Genomic DNA, 20,746 nt, shown 5'->3' with positions numbered 1-20,746 from the left:
GTTTTCGAAGGGGGATTTTTTTTGTCTCCTGATAGTTTGACCCTTTGGGGCAACGATTGGGGGGGTGAAAGAGAGAGTGTCTGTCACAGAGGAGTGGAAGGAAAGGAAGTCTCAGCGTCTCCTAACCTAGAGTAGCCTACTCCCACGTTGATCCCAGATTTAAATAGGCCCAGGCTACCTTGTTTTTTAATCAGATTTTAATAAGTGATTTTTAATGTGATGGGCTCTCGTCAGCTCTGTGACGCTCTTGGAGGACGGTAGCCTTGGCTCCTACATTGAATGTAAATGTTGTTTGGGTCGAAATGCATAGTTTGAGTGGCTTCGTGTTAACGTAGAATGTAAACATTTTAGCCGTTTGTTGACGACGAATAATGTAAAAATGTATCAGTGTCAAATGAGAAGAAGCCATGTACCTTTGATTGTTGCAACATGAAATAACATAATTGTTTTCCATATAGTCCCATTAGCCTACTTATTTATAAAGAAAATAAAAAACGTTAATTGCATCACCAGGAATGTTTATCAATTTTTTATGTGACTATTTGAATTGAAATGGCATTTTTTAATTGCATTTAGTAATTATAGCTCTATGTAATTGAATTAAATATAATATTTTGGATCACAGTGTGAGGCGTCTAGGCCCTTCATAACCAAGACCATTTTTAAACGATTGTCAACATTTTGAATGCAAATACTCTCTCTACCATACACATTGTCATGCTCAAGGATTTGGATACGTGCAAATCTCTCACTGAGCACCGTGTACACACGCACACACACACACACACACACACACACACACACACACACACACACACGTCAGCCTATGCTGCGTGAACCTATAGGCCTCTGTTCTGTCGTTTTGAGAGAACCTTGTTTTGCTCAGGATAGAATTCCTGAAAGTTTGACTAGAAGACCTACTGTTCTAGTAGAATGTTCGCTGTATACTTTTCTCCTTGAAACAGCAAGGGGACCAGTTGGTTTAGCTCGCCATTTGATATTTTCTTTGTTCTCTTATCTTAGATTTTATTGATATCATTGAGGTTCACCAATCACCGTATCAGCCTCTATGTGCGCTGAATGGACGTGCTATGGAAGGGGCCTAATACATTGCCCAATGAGGTGTGTTTTGTGAACATAGGCCCACCTATCCATATTTGAGCGCCATGGGGTGTTCCATTGAACTGAATGACTAGGGCTATAAGACACACATGGGCTTGTTGATTCCCATTCCTATATTTATATTATTACGTTTTCTCTCCCTGGCGGTAAACGTCATTTAGTTAGTTGTCTTATTATTCCTATATTTATTCTTACGTCTCTCCCTGGCGGTAAACGTCATTTAGTTAGTTGTCTTATTATTCCTATATTTATTCTTACGTCTCTCCCTGGCGGTAAACGTCATTTAGTTAGTTGTCTTATTATTCCTATATTTATTCTTACGTCTCTCCCTGGCGGTAAACGTCATTTAGTTAGTTGTCTTATTATTCCTATATTTATTCTTACGTTTCTCCCTGGCGGTAAACGTCATTTAGTTAGTAGTCTTATTATACTTGGTTGCACCCACCCATGCCTACATGCATAATAAGTGATTGCCATTGTAAACGGGAGAGATGCAATGCTGACTTAACTATTCAGTTACATTTGCTTTAAACAAGCGATTTCAATGCTTCTTCTCAAGCACATTCACCGGCATGTCAGTAAAGAAAAACAAATGTACAGACAGTCAATTTATGAGCCAGTCAAACTTCATTGACATGTCAGAATTGTCCCAAGTCTAACGAAATACTGTAGCTGATCCATTTCATATATCTACTTCGACATTTAAGTCTTCATAGTATTTTGTTTACCTCGACATATGTATAATGTATGCTCCTTTTAATGATGTGCAGTAGGCTATGGTCGAGGAAACAATTTTGATGCTTGAAGTTTGAGAAGGGGAACATTTGGTCTTTAATGGGCTGACTGAAAGATCAAACATTTGCTTCAGGTTTTATCTGGTTCCTTCTATCAGAGAGGGTGAGATATAGCGTCCCCCCCCTCCCCCTCCCCACCACCACACACACAGACTGACTCACATCTAGGTTTCAGAATACGCTGATGCAGTATAGCTTTATGGTCCCCAACAATAAAACAACCCGTAGTTTAGGATGACCACTTCTTTTGTTGTTCAGTTTGTAGCCTCAGTTTGTAGCCTACCCGTCTCTTGTCTGCAATGGAGACCAAAGTGGGCGGTTTGGGTCTCGGCAAACGACCAGACTTGTAGCTTATACTTTACTGTAGGCTATTTGTTTTGGTTTAATTTAGTCAAACATATATCATTATTTTTTATTGTTTTATTTTACTGATATCTAAAAACACTTAAAAGGTATACTTTTGTTATGCAAGGTAGTAGTTTTGTTGGCAACATTACACAGCATGCGTGTGAGAATTACATGCCTAAATAATTATTTCAGAGTTTTTGTCCCATTGTTTTCAGTGCATTGACGTGGTCTTGTGTTTTCTCATTGTAGAACATGACCGGGACATACCTTTTGGTCGGCAAGGCAAAAACTCGACTGAATGCAAGACGACCTATCCGAAGTTCATAAAAGGGATTATTACATCTGGGAAGCGTTCGATGCTTCTGGCTTTTCCTCTGGATTGGGGGATTTATTTCTTCTCGACAGAATGGAAAGCCGGGATTTCGCTCCTCCACACCACCTCTTGACAGAGCGGGGCGCGTTGGTTCACCATGCCGCCTCTCGGATAACTCCTGGCGGCCACAGCACCGTGCAGCACCCCGCTCATTTCCAGCCCGGAAAATACTATCCCTCTCACATCTCCATGGCCCCACATTCAGGTTGGTGTGAATACGAATTTGTTATGCAAAATAAGATGAATTATACAATTGTATTAAAACCTCTATGGTGTTTTTTGGCTGTTGGAAAGTGCTAACCTACAGATAGTTTATATTGTCTTATTTACCGCCCCACCCACCCCCCACTCCCTTAAAAACTTAACTCTTGACGTTTTTCAGTGAAGAACGATAATTTATTGTAAAAGGAAATGAGTTAGTCGATGTGGTCATTCAGGAAATTAGCACTTGCTGTGGACTCTTTAGATATTTAATGTTTCAGTTTTAGGCAAAATGACGTTTTATTGAACTGTTTAGTGTTATTTTTACTTACCTGGTCAGAACCGATCCACTGGGTAAACACTGGTTGAAATAACGTTGTTTACACGTCATTTCAATTCAATTACTTTGAAGCAATGTGGAATAGACGATGATTTGATATCTGTGCCCAGTGGGAGTGTACTTTAATATGAAAAAGAATCGTGCATCTTGTCAAACTAAGCACAAAATAAGATTATTTTGTTGAATTGCAAATTTAGTGAGATTAGGCTTATTCTAGACAAGACCATTTCTATTAAGAACAATATATACAACGTTAGGCCTATTTTTAGATTACAGCCTATTATAACCCAGAGTATTGCATAATTCAGAAATATGATGGGATTATTCAGAAATCTATGGGATTATTATTATTATAATGAATTTGCTTTCAAGTGACATGGAATCTTATTTATATGGTTTGATAGTTTCACTCAAAAATGTCAGTTTAATGAAATTGATTAATCATACTGTTATAATTGGGTTTTAATCCATTTGTAACTTTATATTGCCTTATTTACCATCAATCATTTGTTATTTGCTAAGATTATTGGTGTATGTGCGCAGGCAGGCTCTGTACTGCAGGGTGAGTGTGGTGCGTGTGGAGGTGGAAGGGGTTAAGCGCGAGCTGGTGCGTTCCATTCGGTTATCGGTGAGGCCCCGGGACTGTCCTGTGTCTGGGACCGGAGATCAGTCCGGTGGGAGCGGAGCTCGCGCTAATAGAGGTGCACGTAATACCAGAACATCCAGTTTCTGTTATTCAGCACGGACGTGACGGGGCGAGAATGGTTTGACAGTGCATGCATTAGATTTTAAAAGTAGCCTTGGTATCCTGCCCCAAAGGAGGAGGAGAAGCGGGAGGGAACTGGTAAGGTGTGTGTCTGTGGGTTGGGGGAGGGGTGTCTGCTGCACCTAATCATGTATTGAATCATAACCGAGCGGATGTGTGTAGAAATCTAAAATAAATGTGTCTTGAGTGAAATCACATGAATTACTTATGTTGAGATGAAGAACCTGTGTTGTCCTAATATTTCTGAAAATGACTTTTCCAGCCGTAGATGTTGGTGTAAATATATTACGCCTATCAATTAAATTATGCATTTGAATCGTTTTGTCTCTCCTGTAATAGGAGAGATTCACAGTGAACGACATCGTAGACTGCATATATGCCTTAAATCTACAAGACTAATGGCATACTAGAAGGAACATCCAAGGAAGTCACACAGGCATATGCGTTTCTTTTTTTCTTCGCTTTCATTCAAATAAGAAATGGCAGGCCGTCTTTGGAAATAAAAATGTAGTGACTATACCTTTTGAATGAAGATTGAATGAAGTAAAAAATAACAAAATAAAAGAAGATGAGAATTATGGTTAAATTGACAAATTATATAGAGACTGTATTTATTCCCACCACTCATGTTTATCATAACAATTTGCGTTACAGTTATTTGCAGGTGTCTTATTCAATAGGTTAATTGGGGCTTAAAAAATAATAATCTTTACAAGTTTTAGGACTTGGCACAGAAGAATTCAGTAGTTATGCCAAGTTAATTTAATGTAGAATAATTCCATAACGTTATTTAATCATTTGTTTGTGAATATTTTATAATTATTGCTTTTTTGAGGTCTAAGGGACATTTTATTATATTGTTTGTATATAATTTAATCACTCAATAGATAATACTAATATTGAGGTAAATGAGTGGTGTATATGCCTGCCTGGGTTATCTTGGGCCCTATCTTACCCTAAAATACTGAAGTTGGAAGGTTGATTGGTGATCTAACCATAGTTCTAAAGTTTGAGGTTACTGAGGCCATATCTAGATGACACTGGTCACATACAATATCCTGCTCATGTGCACATCTGTCCCTCTCTTCTAAACCAACACTGTTGCCTTTATGATCATCTTACAGCATATATAGCTGTGTATTTGGAGAGTGTTCGGAATTGGCTGCTCTCTTTACTTGTACACCACTTTGGTGGTGAGGCTATTATCTTACCACAGAATATTATTGAAATAATAATAACTATATTAAATGCTATTATATAGTACTTTAGCATTTATATAGTCTGTTAACATTTATATCGTTTTCAAAGAGCTTTACATTGTATTTTATTATATTTAGAATACCAGAGCTTCGGTATTCCTTCATTATTCCTGATGGCCGACTGACATTCTGATGGGGATTGTTTTTTGGATGGGCTTCTGGTGTAATGGGGCTGGGGAGGGGGAACTTTGTGTTGCCCCCCTCCCCCCTTGAGATTCAGATAGCTGTCTGCCTGGCCTAGCCCTCTGGGCAGGGGGTTGATGTGATGTGAGGTGCAGGCAGGGCAGGGGGGAGGCAGGGGGAGGAGGAAAGGGTTTCAGGGTTTGGGGGTTAGTTAGATCTCCTCTCCCCGGGACTACTCCCCTGCCAAAACACACACACACACACACACACACACACACACACACACACACACACACACACACACACACACACACACACACACACACAGATTCACCAATGTTTTGCTTCTGCAGCAGGGTAATTCCAGAATCTCATTTTTAGATATGGAGAGGAAAAATGTCAATTTCCTTCTTTTGTCGTTGTTGTTTGTTCTATATCTGTAACATGATCCATCTATAACGTCCACATCCTTATAAGGATCAGCATGGTGTCTGTTGACGAGGTGACTGAGTTATAACTGTTATATAGCGTAACTATAAACCTCAGCCCCTCCGATGAACACCAGTGATATAGCGTTGGCAGTGAGGGTTTGATATCTGCGCTAGGACTCTTTTCTTTCTATTCCTCATATCTATTTCCTCTTGTATGCATTTCTCTCTCTCTTTCTTTCTTTCTTTCTTTCTTTCTTTCTTTCTTTCTTTCTTTCTTTCTTTCTTTCTTTCTTTCTTTCTTTCTCTCCCTCTCCCCCCTCTCTGTGATGTTAGCCTCTAGGCAGTAGTTGTTTCAGTGCTGTGTGTGTGTGTGTGTGTGTAGACAGACAGTTGTCTTGTCTGGAGGTGTATAGTTGTACAGGTGTGCTGTATCACAGAGGGTGTGGCTGAGCCTGTCCTTGCACAGGTGTGTCACTTCTCAGAAGGTGTAGATTGGTGGGTGTGTGTGTGTGTGTGTGTGTGTGTGTGTGTGTGTGTGTGTGTGTGTGCGCATTTTTGAGAGGGAAAGAGGCCAACTCTGATGTAGTCATTGTGCCCTTGAAGCTGCACTACATGCGCACACACACACACACACACACACACACACACACACACACACACACACACACACACACACACACACACACACACACACACACACAGCAGCTCAGGCTTAATAATCATGTTTCAGAGAGACCTGCAGACCTGGCTGTCAGACACTCGTTGGCTCTCTCTTTTCCTTTTATCTCTTTTCCTCTCGCTCTATTCTTCCCCCTTTTCTCTCCCTCTCGTCTCTCTTCCTTTCTCCTCAAGTGCTGTGTCTGGTTATGTCAGCAATGGGTCCTACACTGTGCCGTCTGTGTGTGCTGTGTGTCGTGTGATGTGTGTCGTGTGTTTGTGTGCGCTGTGTGTGTGTGTGTGTGTGCGTGTATCAGACGCTGTCTCACACTCCGCAGCCCTGTCCAGTCATCCTGATGCTCTTGTAACAGCTCTCGTTGCGACTCAGAGCCAGCGAGAAAGCTGATTGGCTAAGGTGTTTCAGGTGCTCTAGCCTTAGGGTGCCATGACTTTGATCGCCACGGTTACAGAAACGAGACACCCTGTTCTCTCTCCCCCTATACCCCCTCCAATCCAATGGCAGACTAGTTAGTGCCTTCTGTCTGTGTGTCTGTCTGTGTGCCTGTCTGTGTGTCTGTCTGTGTGTCTTTAGAAAGTGGAGGAGAACAGTGGAGTGGGCCTCTGATCATAGTTGAAAGGATAGCCGGGAATCTTTTCTAGAACAGTTTTAAAAGCCTCTACGGGAGTAGGGAGAATGTGTCTCTTTATAGCCCGACACACCACAGGTCTCACTATTGGTGATTTCTGCTCACATTGTTGTAATACTTGGAGGAGGAGAAGGAGGAGGAGGGAAGGAGGATAAGAGGAATGAGCATATGAAGAAAGGATAAAGGGATGAGTGAGAAGGGAAGAGTAAGAGAGGAGGAGGAAATAAGGAAGAGAGGAGTTAACTGGACGAAGAGAGAGAGAGCAGTTGGAGGGAGAAGAGGGAGGGAGGGAGGGAGAGAAAGGAGGAGAGGAGAGGGGGAATAAAACAGCAGGAGGGTGACGATGGAGGGAGAGTGGAGCGGGGAGGCTAGGAGGAGAGAGGGAAAGGAGGAGTGGAGAGGGGGAAGAGAGAGAGAGCGAGAGTGGCTGAGCGTTTCCACCTGGTTGATAATCCAGTCAGATTACCGCCGCCTGACAGCACGGACCGTCGTCCCCGGCAACTCATCCGAGCGTCTCCGCGGGAACACGCTGGCTCTTAAGTGGTGTGTGTGTGTGTGTGTCAGTGATGAGTCAGCAGATCTGCTCAGCCATAGGCAGAGACAGAGACAGGCCCCAGCCCCCTTCACTGTACTCCCCAGGGAACAAGACTTCATATGGGGCATGGCAGCTGAGGCAACCCCCTCTACGGAGCTGGAGATGGTGGTGGTAGCGTTAGCGGGTGGTTGGGTTGGTGGTGGGGATCATGTGGTTTAGCCAGGTGAGAACACACACACACACACGCAAGCACGCGCACACACACACACACACACACACACACACACACACACACACACACACACACACACACACACACACACACACATACACACACACACACACACACACACAGGTATGTTGTTGTATGGGGTGACTAATTCTACTCTGCATCTGTTCTGTATGGTGTTTGTCAGTGGCACTGCTGTAGCATGTATTAACGTAGCCAGTCCGTTTTTGGTTGTAAAATTCTGGGATGTGTACTGATGGACGATGACTGAAGATCTATATGAATGAAAAGACCAGCAGGAATTCCCTCTACTTCTCATCCCCTCTCTCTCTTGTCTGTACTTCTCTCTTTCACTCAATCTCTTTCTAGATCGCTCCCCCCCGATGTTGTTAATAGCCCATCCCGGTCTCTCTCGGCTCGTAGCCAGCTCACTAAATCAGAAACGATTGGAGGATTTGGCAGAGGGAGTAAGAGCTCAGCGCAGCGCCTTTGAAGTCAGAGAATGAGAGAAAAATTGCATTTTAAACAGCCCGCAAAACACAACGCTAAAAGTGCTTCTTGTTCTTTAGGATGAAGGGGAGGTGTGTGTGTGTACCGCTATGTGTGGTGTGTGTGTGTGTGAGAAAGGGGGACAGAAGTAGTTGTGCAATAGTGGACACGGCTTTTAAGTGTGTGTGTGTGTGTGTGTGTGCGTGCGTGCGTGCGTGTGTGTGCATTCGTCTGTGTGCAGGCATACAGTGCCTGGTGTTTATGGTATTATTGTGGATTGCTACCTCTTGCCTTGAGGCCAAGGCATCCACTGTTTACATGAGCCAGAGCGATGACATAATTTCACAGGGACAGACATGATGTCATCCACGACGGGATTCCTCCTTGGGCGGCTGGTCTGACACCTGAAAAACACAGTAGTGTCCAGAGATGCAGCCACGGCAACCCCCCCTACAGCAATCATCAATACCTGGAGAAAGCCACCTGAAATGGCCCTGAAATGTACAGCTGAAATGTGTGTGCTTCTTATTAAGTTAATGTCAGCTCTGTTTACTGCATCTCAGCTCTATTTGATTCATTTGGCTCATTCATATTATAATGCAGTCCATTGAGCAGTGTTTGTGTGTTAATGTCAGGGTCTTAGATGGATGGAGAGGTCCTGAGTTCACAAAGATGTGAGTGACTATAGAGGGACAGTGAGGGTAAAGGGCATGGAGGATAGAGGGACAGTGAGGGTAAAGGGCATGGAGGATAGAGGGACAGTGTGGGTAAAGGGCATGGAGGATAGAGGGACAGTGAGGGTAAAGGGCATGGAGGATAGAGGGACAGTGAGGGTAAAGGGACAATGAGGGTAAAGGGCATGGAGGATAGAGGGACAGTGAGGATAAAGGGCATGGAGGATAGAGGGACAGTGTGGGTAAAGGGCATGGAGGATAGAGGGACAGTGAGGGTAAAGGGCATGGAGGATAGAGGGACAGTGTGGGTAAAGGGCATGGAGGATAGAGGGACAGTGAGGGTAAAGGGCATGGAGGATAGAGGGACAGTGAGGGTAAAGGGACAATGAGGGTAAAGGGCATGGAGGATAGAGGGACAGTGAGGATAAAGGGCATGGAGGATAGAGGGACAGTGAGGGTAAAGGGCATGGAGGATAGAGGGACAGTGAGGATAAAGGGCATGGAGGATAGAGGCACAGTGAGGATAAAGGGCATGGAGGATAGAGGGACAATGAGGATAAAGGGCATGGAGGATAGAGGGACAGTGAGGGTAAAGGGCATGGAGGATAGAGGGACAGTGAGGGTAAAGGACATGGAGGATAGAGGGACAGTGAGGATAAAGGGCATGGAGGATAGAGGGACAGTGAGGATAAAGGGCATGGAGGATAGAGGGACAGTGAGGGTAAATTGCATGGAGGATAGAGGGACAGTGAGGGTAAAGGGACAATGAGGGTAAAGGGCATGGAGGATAGAGGGACAGTGAGGATAAAGGGCATGGAGGATAGAGGGACAGTGAGGATAAAGAGCATGGAGGATAGAGGGACAGTGAGGATAGAGGGACAGTGAGGATAAAGGGCATGGAGGATAGAGGGACAGTGAGGATAAAGGGCATGGATTATAGAGGGACAGTGAGGGTAAAGGGCATGGAGGATAGAGGGACAGTGAGGGTAAAGGGCATGGATTATAGAGGGACAGTGAGGGTAAAGGGCATGGAGGATAGAGGGACAGTGAGGATAAAGGGTATGGAGGATAGAGGGACAGTGAGGGTAAAGGGCATGGAGGATAGAGGGACAGTGAGGATAAAGGGCATGGAGGATAGAGGGACAGTGAGGATAAAGGGTATGGAGGATAGAGGGACAGTGAGGGTAAAGGGCATGGAGGATAGAGGGACAGTGAGGATAAAGGGCATGGATTATAGAGGGACAGTGAGGGTAAAGGGCATGGAGGATAGAGGGACAGTGAGGGTAAAGGGCATGGATTATAGAGGGACAGTGAGGGTAAAGGACATGGATTATAGAGGGACAGTGAGGGTGAAGGGCATGGAGGATAGAGGGAGAGTGAGGGTAAAGGGCATGGATTATAGAGGGACAGTGAGGGTAAAGGGCATGGAGGATAGAGGGACAGTGAGGGTAAAGGGCATGGAGGATAGAGGGACAGTGAGGGTAAAGGGCATGGAGGATAGAGGGACAGTGAGGGTAAAGGGCATGGATTATAGAGGGACAGTGAGGGTAAAGGGCATGGAGGATAGAGGGACAGTGAGGGTAAAGGGCATGGAGGATAGAGGGACAGTGAGGGTAAAGGGCATGGAGGATAGAGGGACAGTGAGGGTAAAGGGCATGGAGGATAGAGGGACAGTGAGGGTAAAGGGCATGGATTATAGAGGGACAGTGAGGGTAAAGGGCATGGAGGATAGAGGGACAGTGAGGGTAAAGGGCATGGAGGATAGAGGGACAGTGAGGGTAAAGGGCATGGAGGATAGAGGGACAGTGAGGGTAAAGGGCATGGAGGATAGAGGGACAGTGAGGGTAAAGGGCATGGATTATAGAGGGACAGTGAGGGTAAAGGGCATGGAGGATAGAGGGACAGTGAGGGTAAAGGGCATGGAGGATAGAGGGACAGTGAGGGTAAAGGGCATGGAGGATAGAGGGACAGTGAGGGTAAAGGGCATGGAGGATAGAGGGACAGTGAGGGTAAAGGGCATGGATTATAGAGGGACAGTGAGGGTAAAGGGCATGGAGGATAGAGGGACAGTGAGGGTAAAGGGCATGGAGGATAGAGGGACAGTGAGGGTAAAGGGCATGGAGGATAGAGGGACAGTGAGGGTAAAGGGCATGGAGGATAGAGGGACAGTGAGGGTAAAGGGCATGGAGGATAGAGGGACAGTGAGGGTAAAGGGCATGGAGGATAGAGGGACAGTGAGGGTAAAGGGCATGGAGGATAGAGGGACAGTGAGGGTAAAGGGCATGGATTATAGAGGGACAGTGAGGGTAAAGGGCATGGAGGACAGAGGGACAGTGAGGGTAAAGGGCATGGAGGACGGAGGGACAGTGATGGGTAAAGGGCATGGAGGATAGAGGGACAGTGAGGGTAAAGGGCATGGAGGATAGAGGGACAGTGAGGATAAAGGGTATGGAGGATAGAGGGACAGTGAGGATAAAGGGTATGGAGGATAGAGGGACAGTGAGGGTAAAGGGCATGGAGGATAGAGGGACAGTGAGGGTAAAGGGCATGGAGGATAGAGGGACAGTGAGGGTAAAGGGCATGGAGGATAGAGGGACAGTGAGGGTAAAGGGCATGGAGGATAGAAGGACAGTGAGGGTAAAGGGCATGCAGGATAGAGGGACAGTGAGGGTAAAGGGCATGGATTATAGAGGGACAGTGTGGGTAAAGGGCATGGAGGATAGAGGGACAGTGAGGGTAAAGGGCATGGAGGATAGAGGGACAGTGAGGATAAAGGGTATGGAGTATAGAGGGACAGTGAGGATAAAGGGTATGGAGGATAGAGGGACAGTGAGGGTAAAGGGCATGGAGGATAGAGGGACAGTGAGGGTAAAGGGCATGGAGGATAGAGGGACAGTGAGGGTAAAGGGCATGGAGGATAGAGGGACAGTGAGGGTAAAGGGCATGGAGGATAGAAGGACAGTGAGGGTAAAGGGCATGGAGGATAGAGGGACAGTGAGGGTAAAGGGCATGGATTATAGAGGGACAGTGTGGGTAAAGGGCATGGAGGATAGAGGGACAGTGAGGATAAAGGGCATGGAGGATAGAGGGACAGTGAGGGTAAAGGGCATGGATTATAGAGGGACAGTGAGGGTAAAGGGCATGGAGGATAGAGGGACAGTGAGGGTAAAGGGCATGGAGGATAGAGGGACAGTGAGGGTAAAGGGCATGGATTATAGAGGGACAGTGAGGGTAAAGGGCATGGAGGATAGAGGGACAGTGAGGGTAAAGGGCATGGAGGATAGAGGGACAGTGAGGGTAAAGGGCATGGAGGATAGAGGGACAGTGAGGGTAAAGGGCATGGAGGATAGAGGGACAGTGAGGGTAAAGGGCATGGATTATAGAGGGACAGTGAGGGTAAAGGGCATGGAGGATAGAGGGACAGTGAGGGTAAAGGGCATGGAGGATAGAGGGACAGTGAGGGTAAAGGGCATGGAGGATTGAGGGACAGTGAGGGTAAAGGGCATGGATTATAGAGGGACAGTGAGGGTAAAGGGCATGGAGGATAGAGGGACAGTGAGGGTAAAGGGCATGGAGGATAGAGGGACAGTGAGGGTAAAGGGCATGGAGGATAGAGGGACAGTGAGGGTAAAGGGCATGGAGGATAGAAGGACAGTGAGGGTAAAGGGCATTGAGGATAGAGGGACAGTGAGGGTAAAGGGCATGGATTATAGAGGGACAGTGTGGGTAAAGGGCATGGAGGATAGAGGGACAGTGAGGATAAAGGGCATGCAGGATAGAGGGACAGTGAGGGTAAAGGGCATGGATTATAGAGGGACAGTGTGGGTAAAGGGCATGGAGGATAGAGGGACAGTGAGGGTAAAGGGCATGGAGGATAGAGGGACAGTGAGGATAAAGGGTATGGAGTATAGAGGGACAGTGAGGATAAAGGGTATGGAGGATAGAGGGACAGTGAGGGTAAAGGGCATGGAGGATAGAGGGACAGTGAGGGTAAAGGGCATGGAGGATAGAGGGACAGTGAGGGTAAAGGGCATGGAGGATAGAGGGACAGTGAGGGTAAAGGGCATGGAGGATAGAAGGACAGTGAGGGTAAAGGGCATGGAGGATAGAGGGACAGTGAGGGTAAAGGGCATGGATTATAGAGGGACAGTGTGGGTAAAGGGCATGGAGGATAGAGGGACAGTGAGGATAAAGGGCATGGAGGATAGAGGGACAGTGAGGGTAAAGGGCATGGATTATAGAGGGACAGTGAGGGTAAAGGGCATGGAGGATAGAGGGACAGTGAGGGTAAAGGGCATGGAGGATAGAGGGACAGTGAGGGTAAAGGGCATGGATTATAGAGGGACAGTGAGGGTAAAGGGCATGGAGGATGAGGGACAGTGAAAGGGCATGGAGGATAGAGGGACAGTGAGGGTAAAGGGCATGGAGGATAGAGGGACAGTGAGGGTAAAGGGCATGGAGGATAGAGGGACAGTGAGGGTAAAGGGCATGGATTATAGAGGGACAGTGAGGGTAAAGGGCATGGAGGATAGAGGGACAGTGAGGGTAAAGGGCATGGAGGATAGAGGGACAGTGAGGGTAAAGGGCATGGAGGATTGAGGGACAGTGAGGGTAAAGGGCATGGATTATAGAGGGACAGTGAGGGTAAAGGGCATGGAGGATAGAGGGACAGTGAGGGTAAAGGGCATGGAGGATAGAGGGACAGTGAGGGTAAAGGGCATGGAGGATAGAGGGACAGTGAGGGTAAAGGGCATGGAGGATAGAAGGACAGTGAGGGTAAAGGGCATGGAGGATAGAGGGACAGTGAGGGTAAAGGGCATGGATTATAGAGGGACAGTGTGGGTAAAGGGCATGGAGGATAGAGGGACAGTGAGGAGAAAGGGCATGGAGGATAGAAGGACAGTGAAGGTAAAGGGCATGGATTATAGAGGGACAGTGAGGGTAAAGGGCATGGAGGATAGATGGACAGTGAGGGTAAAGGGCATGGAGGATAGAGGGACAGTGAGGGTAAAGGGCATGGATTATAGAGGGACAGTGAGGGTAAAGGGCATGGAGGATAGAGGGACAGTGAGGGTAAAGGGCATGGAGGATAGAGGGACAGTGAGGGTAAAGGGCATGGAGGATAGAGGGACAGTGAGGGTAAAGGGCATGGAGGATAGAGGGACAGTGAGGGTAAAGGGCGTGGATTATAGAGGGACAGTGAGGGTAAAGGGCATGGAGGATAGAGGGACAGTGAGGGTAAAGGGCATGGAGGATTGAGGGCAGGGGGGGTAAAGGGCATGGAGGATAGAGGGACAGTGAGGGTAAAGGGCATGGAGGATAGAGGGACAGTGAGGATAAAGGGTATGGATAGAGGGACAGTGAGGATAAAGGGCATGGAGGATAGAGGGACAGTGAGGATAAAGGGCATGGAGGATAGAGGGACAGTGAGGGTAAAGGGCATGGAGGACAGAGGGACAGTGAGGGTAAAGGGCATGGAGGACAGAGGGACAGTGAGGATAAAGGGCATGGAGGATAGAGGGACAGTGAGGGTAAAGGGTATGGAGGATAGAGGGACAGTGAGGATAAAGGGTATGGAGGATAGAGGGACAGTGAGGGTAAAGGGCATGGAGGATAGAGGGACAGTGAGGGTAAAGGGCATGGAGGATAGAGGGACAGTGAGGGTAAAGGGCATGGAGGATAGAGGGAGAGTGAGGGTAAAGGGCATGGAGGATAGAGGGACAGTGAGGGTAAAGGGCATGGAGGATAGAGGGACAGTGAGGGTAAAGGGCATGGAGGATAGAGGGACAGTGAGGGTAAAGGGCATGGAGGATAGAGGGACAGTGAGGGTAAAGGGCATGGAGGATAGAGGGACAGTGAGGGTAAAGGGCATGGAGGATAGAGGGACAGTGAGGGTAAAGGGCATGGAGGATTGAGGGACAGTGAGGGTAAAGGGCATGGATTATAGAGGGACAGTGAGGGTAAAGGGCATGGAGGATAGAGGGACAGTGAGGGTAAAGGGCATGGAGGATAGAGGGACAGTGAGGGTAAAGGGCATGGAGGATAGAGGGACAGTGAGGGTAAAGGGCATGGAGGATAGAAGGACAGTGAGGGTAAAGGGCATGGAGGATAGAGGGACAGTGAGGGTAAAGGGCATGGATTATAGAGGGACAGTGTGGGTAAAGGGCATGGAGGATAGAGGGACAGTGAGGAGAAAGGGCATGGAGGATAGAAGGACAGTGAAGGTAAAGGGCATGGATTATAGAGGGACAGTGAGGGTAAAGGGCATGGAGGATAGATGGACAGTGAGGGTAAAGGGCATGGAGGATAGAGGGACAGTGAGGGTAAAGGGCATGGATTATAGAGGGACAGTGAGGGTAAAGGGCATGGAGGATAGAGGGACAGTGAGGGTAAAGGGCATGGAGGATAGAGGGACAGTGAGGGTAAAGGGCATGGAGGATAGAGGGACAGTGAGGGTAAAGGCATGGAGGATAGAGGGACAGTGAGGGTAAAGGGCGTGGATTATAGAGGGACAGTGAGGGTAAAGGGCATGGAGGATAGAGGGACAGTGAGGGTAAAGGGCATGGAGGATTGAGGGCAGGGGGGGTAAAGGGCATGGAGGATAGAGGGACAGTGAGGGTAAAGGGCATGGAGGATAGAGGGACAGTGAGGATAAAGGGTATGGAGGATAGAGGGACAGTGAGGATAAAGGGCATGGAGGATAGAGGGACAGTGAGGATAAAGGGCATGGAGGATAGAGGGACAGTGAGGGTAAAGGGCATGGAGGACAGAGGGACAGTGAGGGTAAAGGGCATGGAGGACAGAGGGACAGTGAGGATAAAGGGCATGGAGGATAGAGGGACAGTGAGGGTAAAGGGTATGGAGGATAGAGGGACAGTGAGGATAAAGGGTATGGAGGATAGAGGGACAGTGAGGGTAAAGGGCATGGAGGATAGAGGGACAGTGAGGGTAAAGGGCATGGAGGATAGAGGGACAGTGAGGGTAAAGGGCATGGAGGATAGAGGGAGAGTGAGGGTAAAGGGCATGGAGGATAGAGGGACAGTGAGGGTAAAGGGCATGGAGGATAGAGGGACAGTGAGGGTAAAGGGCATGGAGGATAGAGGGACAGTGAGGGTAAAGGGCATGGAGGATAGAGGGACAGTGAGGGTAAAGGGCATGGAGGATAGAGGGACAGTGAGGGTAAAGGGCATGGAGGATAGAGGGACAGTGAGGGTAAAGGGCATGGAAGATCTGCCTGAAGTTGAGGGAGCATGATCCTTTCATTTGATTCTATTCTGTTGTTTTCTATTCTCTCCTTTCTTTCCCTCCTGTTCTCCATGACAAACTCTTTATCAAATGTACTCTGTCTCTCAAGCCCTTTGTCCTATATGGACTGGAAACTGTTCAGTCTGACAAACTCTATATTGGAAAATATTTTTGGGCCATGAGGGTTACCTAAATCCAGAAAGGTTGAGTATAAACGGTTGTTTATCTGGTCCAGCAATGGCCAGTGTGTGTGTGTGTGTGTGTGTAGATGAGCGAGTGTGTATTTTTTGTGTGCATACAAGGAAGTGACTGTGTGGAACAGTGTGGAACGGTACACCGTAACACATGAAAGCGTTAAGTATATTCAGGATCCTCTGTTGAATATACATGCAGATCTCTGAGTGTGTTCCTGTCTCCTGAAAGCTCTCACCCGAGTGCAGAGAGAGAGAGGAAGAGGGTGAGGAAACAAGAAAAGAGAGAGACAGAGAGAAAAAAAACAACAAAGATCTGTCATCAGTCATTCATGGATAATCAGTCTCGTGGGACACACACACACACACACACACACACACACACACACACACACACACACACACACACACTGCCACCAGGGTCCTAAACCTTTAGGGACTCATTGTGCCTGTGTGTATGCCTATCAACATTTTGGCTGTTCGCTGATTAAAACCAAACTCATTTTTTTGCTTCATTCTCTCTATTTTTGATTGCAAGTGTAGTATTTCTCCTCCTTTTTGTCTTTACTTTCATGTCACTTTGATCATTATCTGTTGTCCTTTTCGATCATTTTCATAAGAATATGTGTTTTATGTTGGAAGCCTGCACGCATGCATTACGTGTGTGCTTTTGTGCTTACTTATGCATGCTTGAGTCAAATGTGTGCCTATCAGTCAGTGTTTTTCTGTGCATATGTGTGCACGTCTATGTGTGTGTCTGTCTGCTAGTCCCCCCCCCCCCCCCCCGTCTCTCACTCTCTTCAATAATGCCTTTATTGGCAGGAAATTCCCTTGTAAATATTGCCAAAGTCAGGGAATATGAAATGGGACTAGATTGAATAGCTTACATATAGATGTGGTTAGGTTAGGTTGGGCTCGCTCTCCTCCTCTCTCTCATTCCCTCTCTCTCCCTCATCTCTATTGCTCTCTCGCTCTCACTCAACTCTCTCACTCATATGCTCTCCCTCTCCTATTTGCTCTATCTCTCATGATCGTAGCCTAGTAACCTCTGTTCCCCTCTCGTATGCTGCTTGCATGGGCACATGACTGAAGAGACACACGCGCTAATGCTTGGTGTAGATATTGTGCACGCACACTGACACCTGTGCCGAGCGCCGTTAATATTCTATTTAGGTAAAGCAAAGTGCTGCATGCATAAACCACAACCCACACACACACACAAACAAACATGCACGCAGGTGCGCGCGCACACACACACACACACAAACAAACATGCACGCGGGTGCGCGCGCACACACACACACACACACACACACACACACACACACACACACACACACATACACACACACACACATACAAACAGTGATGCTTGTTGTAGATATAGTACTCTGAGGGTGCTTGTGTTGAGTAGGTGGGTACAGGGTTTGTTCTACATTTAGATAAGCATGCACAACTCCTACCTCCACTCAGAACAGAGCATGGGCATTACTGTCTCTCTCCTCTCTCTCTCTGTCTCTCTTTCGCTCTCTCTCTCTGTCTGTCTGTCTCTCTCTCTCACTCGCTCTCTCTCCTGTCTGTCTCTCTCCTCTCTCTCTCTCTCTGTCTGTCTCCTCTCTTTGCATGGTTCATGTGTGTTTTGAATCAGCCAGGGCTAGAGGCTGAATGGACAAGAGGTGTGGCAGAGACAAATCTGGGCCAAAGAGTGAAGACTAGACACACACTCTTGCACTATTGACTCCCATCAGTCTTCTGCAGTAAAGGCAGATCACCACAGGCTCCCCAGAAATATCATCCACCCATGTGCTTTTCATTAGTGTGGACTTGGATGGCCCATATCCCCACATCCTGTTACTATGGTGAACATGGAAAGTTCACTCATCCCTTTACTTCCTGGAAGCCCATATATGGTTGTTCCTTCCACTGTGGGCTGGGTGAGGTCTAGCCAGAAGAACTCGGCTGTTATGATACTGGAGCCATTTCTTCCTCTCCTAATGGGTTAATCAGGGCCTGATTCTTTAACTTGAAAACGGACTAAAGTGATGTAAGCAGAGGGATGCTGGTCCATGGACCAGGGTATGGGAAAAGGTGGTTCCAATGTCTCAGGGCAGATGGTGTTCTGCAATCCACTGTTTAACACTTGAGTCATTCGCACAACTTCCGTTCTTCTTTCAAATCAGCATCTGACTCAGGTCTTGGAAACAGCTGTTTGCCGTCTGTAAGCAATCAAATGCCGAGAACCAGCAGCCTCTCATCTTGGGGTAACAGGGTAGGGGTATACTAGGGGTAATGGGGTAGTGGGGACCTGAATGTGTGAGGGCTATTATAAGGTTCCCCCTTCTTTAACCCTTCAGTACAGAGAGAAATAGAGGGTGAGAGAAAGAGAAAGGGAGAAAAATAAAGAAAGGTTCCCCCTCTCTTCCCTTCCTGTACATATTCTGCTGATTTATGCGCCTCAGAGGGAAATCTCTCATTTGTAGCTTTTCATCTATTTTTTTCATTTCTTTCTTTTTTTCCTTTCTCTCTCTCCAGCTCCTGTAATGTAATTCAGTACTGCTGGTTGTCCCAGGCGACATGCTCTCTCTCTCGCTCTGCCTCGCTAGCACTCTCTCCTACACACACACACACACACACACATTCTCTCACCATTTCTCTCTCTCTCTCTCTCTCTCTGCCTCTCTGCCTCTCTCTCTTTGATGAAGTAACATGAATGAGTCAGGAAAAGAACTGTAGAGGGACAAAAGAGGCAGAACTGAAGGGAAAAGCAATCTAGATCTTGTTTAACAAAAAGCCTCTCTTTTTCTGGCTGTGTGTGAGTTTTTTTGTAAACACTGCTTGGCGCCTGCTCACATTTGTAGGGTGTGTGTGTGTCCGTGTGTACCACTGCCACCTTATTTGAGTACCCCTGTCACCTTTGCAATTCCTTCCCATCAAAACATATGAGAAGGACCTGCCACACACTCGCTGAGGGCGGTGTGCCAGGACTGTGGGTGGTTGGAGCCTGTTGAAAGGGTCGGACGGAGGGGAAGGTGCCAACTGTGCAGCAGTGAGCGGAACAGCTCAGCTAACAAGAGTCAGAACCTCTGGTACACGCAGGGAGACACACACACATACACTTTTTTTCTCTCTTTTTCCACTCCTATTCTGTCAATTTTTAAAATTGTATTCATTATTTTGCAGTATATTTGTGTCAAGTGGAGGTAGTGTGTGTTGTGTTCAGTGGTCAGTGTGTCGGCATGTGGATAGAGGCACTGTTAATTGGCTAAAGTGACAATAGACCACAAGGGGATATTGATCTCCGATTGGCTGCTGATCGATTGAATCTACCAACTTCCCGTCTCCCAGGAGTGTGTGTGTGTGCCAGGGAGTGTGCGTGCACGTGTGTGTGTGTCCATTGACCAGGAACAGTCCATTCAAGCAAGAATAGGCTACTAGGAGGAAGGTTATTCACAGTGACCTAAACTGAAGGAAACTTCTCTTCATCTCGCCCTTCTCTCTCTATGTGTTTGAAAGTTCCTCATAACATCCCTCACTCTTGCTTTTTTTCATAATATTAGTGTGTGTGTGTGTGTGTGTGTGTGTGTGAGACAGAGATAGAGACAGAGACAGAGAGAGACCTTGAGTTGTCTGGTCAGTTATGTTTTCACTCTGCTTCTCCGAGCCAAATACCACCCTGCTGCTGTGGACAAGAAACCGACCAAAGGGAGTGTGTGTGTGTGTGTTTGTGTACTTGTGGCTTTTAACAGAACTGGGCTCACATTTGCAGAAGACAACCAGATCTGGGAATATTGGAATATGGAAGTATTGTTGATGCTCGTCAGTAATGGGGTCTCCAGAACCATCTCTGGTGTCTCCCAGGTGATGTCTTCAGTGTCAAATGTCATAGATGCGAGGTCATGGAAGGAGGCCTGGGAAGACAGCATCTGCTAGGCCAATCAGAGATATTGTGCTTGGTGTCCTTGACATTCTCTATGAGCCACTTCCCTATACCAAGACCCTCCTTTTCTCCTACCTCTTAGCCTGTATGCCCATCTGTCTGTCTATCTACTATAACTTGTGGATGTTAACATGTGGTTGTCTTACCAAACATGGCTACAATGTTGAATGCAGAAACAAACAGTTAGGTACCGGAGCTCTGGTTTAGATCTGAGATAGGGGTTATTTCTGGTTGTGATATACAGCACAGCTGGAATGTGGGGTCTCAACAATCTCTCCCAGTCTCACTGAAGAATTAGACGTTCATCCACGTTCTCCAAACGTGAAGTTAAGGGTTAAGTTTAGGCACTTATTCCCGAATGGTTAAGGTTTGGGATAGGGTTGGA

At 46.9% G+C, this 20,746-nt stretch overlaps 1 protein-coding gene across 1 annotated transcript in view; it reads left to right on the top strand.

The window, feature by feature from the left end:
* Positions 1–20,746, top strand: part of bahcc1b (BAH domain and coiled-coil containing 1b) — a 68,166-nt gene that overhangs the window by 5,725 nt on the left and 41,695 nt on the right. The window contains 1 exon segment of the mRNA XM_029685111.2: positions 2,514–2,842. Coding sequence (XP_029540971.2) covers positions 2,563–2,842 — 280 coding nt within the window. The 5' untranslated portion in view covers positions 2,514–2,562.

This window comes from Oncorhynchus nerka, linkage group LG16, assembly GCF_034236695.1.
Source record: "Oncorhynchus nerka isolate Pitt River linkage group LG16, Oner_Uvic_2.0, whole genome shotgun sequence".
Classification (NCBI taxonomy): domain Eukaryota; kingdom Metazoa; phylum Chordata; class Actinopteri; order Salmoniformes; family Salmonidae; genus Oncorhynchus; species Oncorhynchus nerka.
The sequence above is the reverse complement of the archived record's forward strand: the minus strand, read 5'-3'. Positions and strand labels throughout refer to the sequence as shown.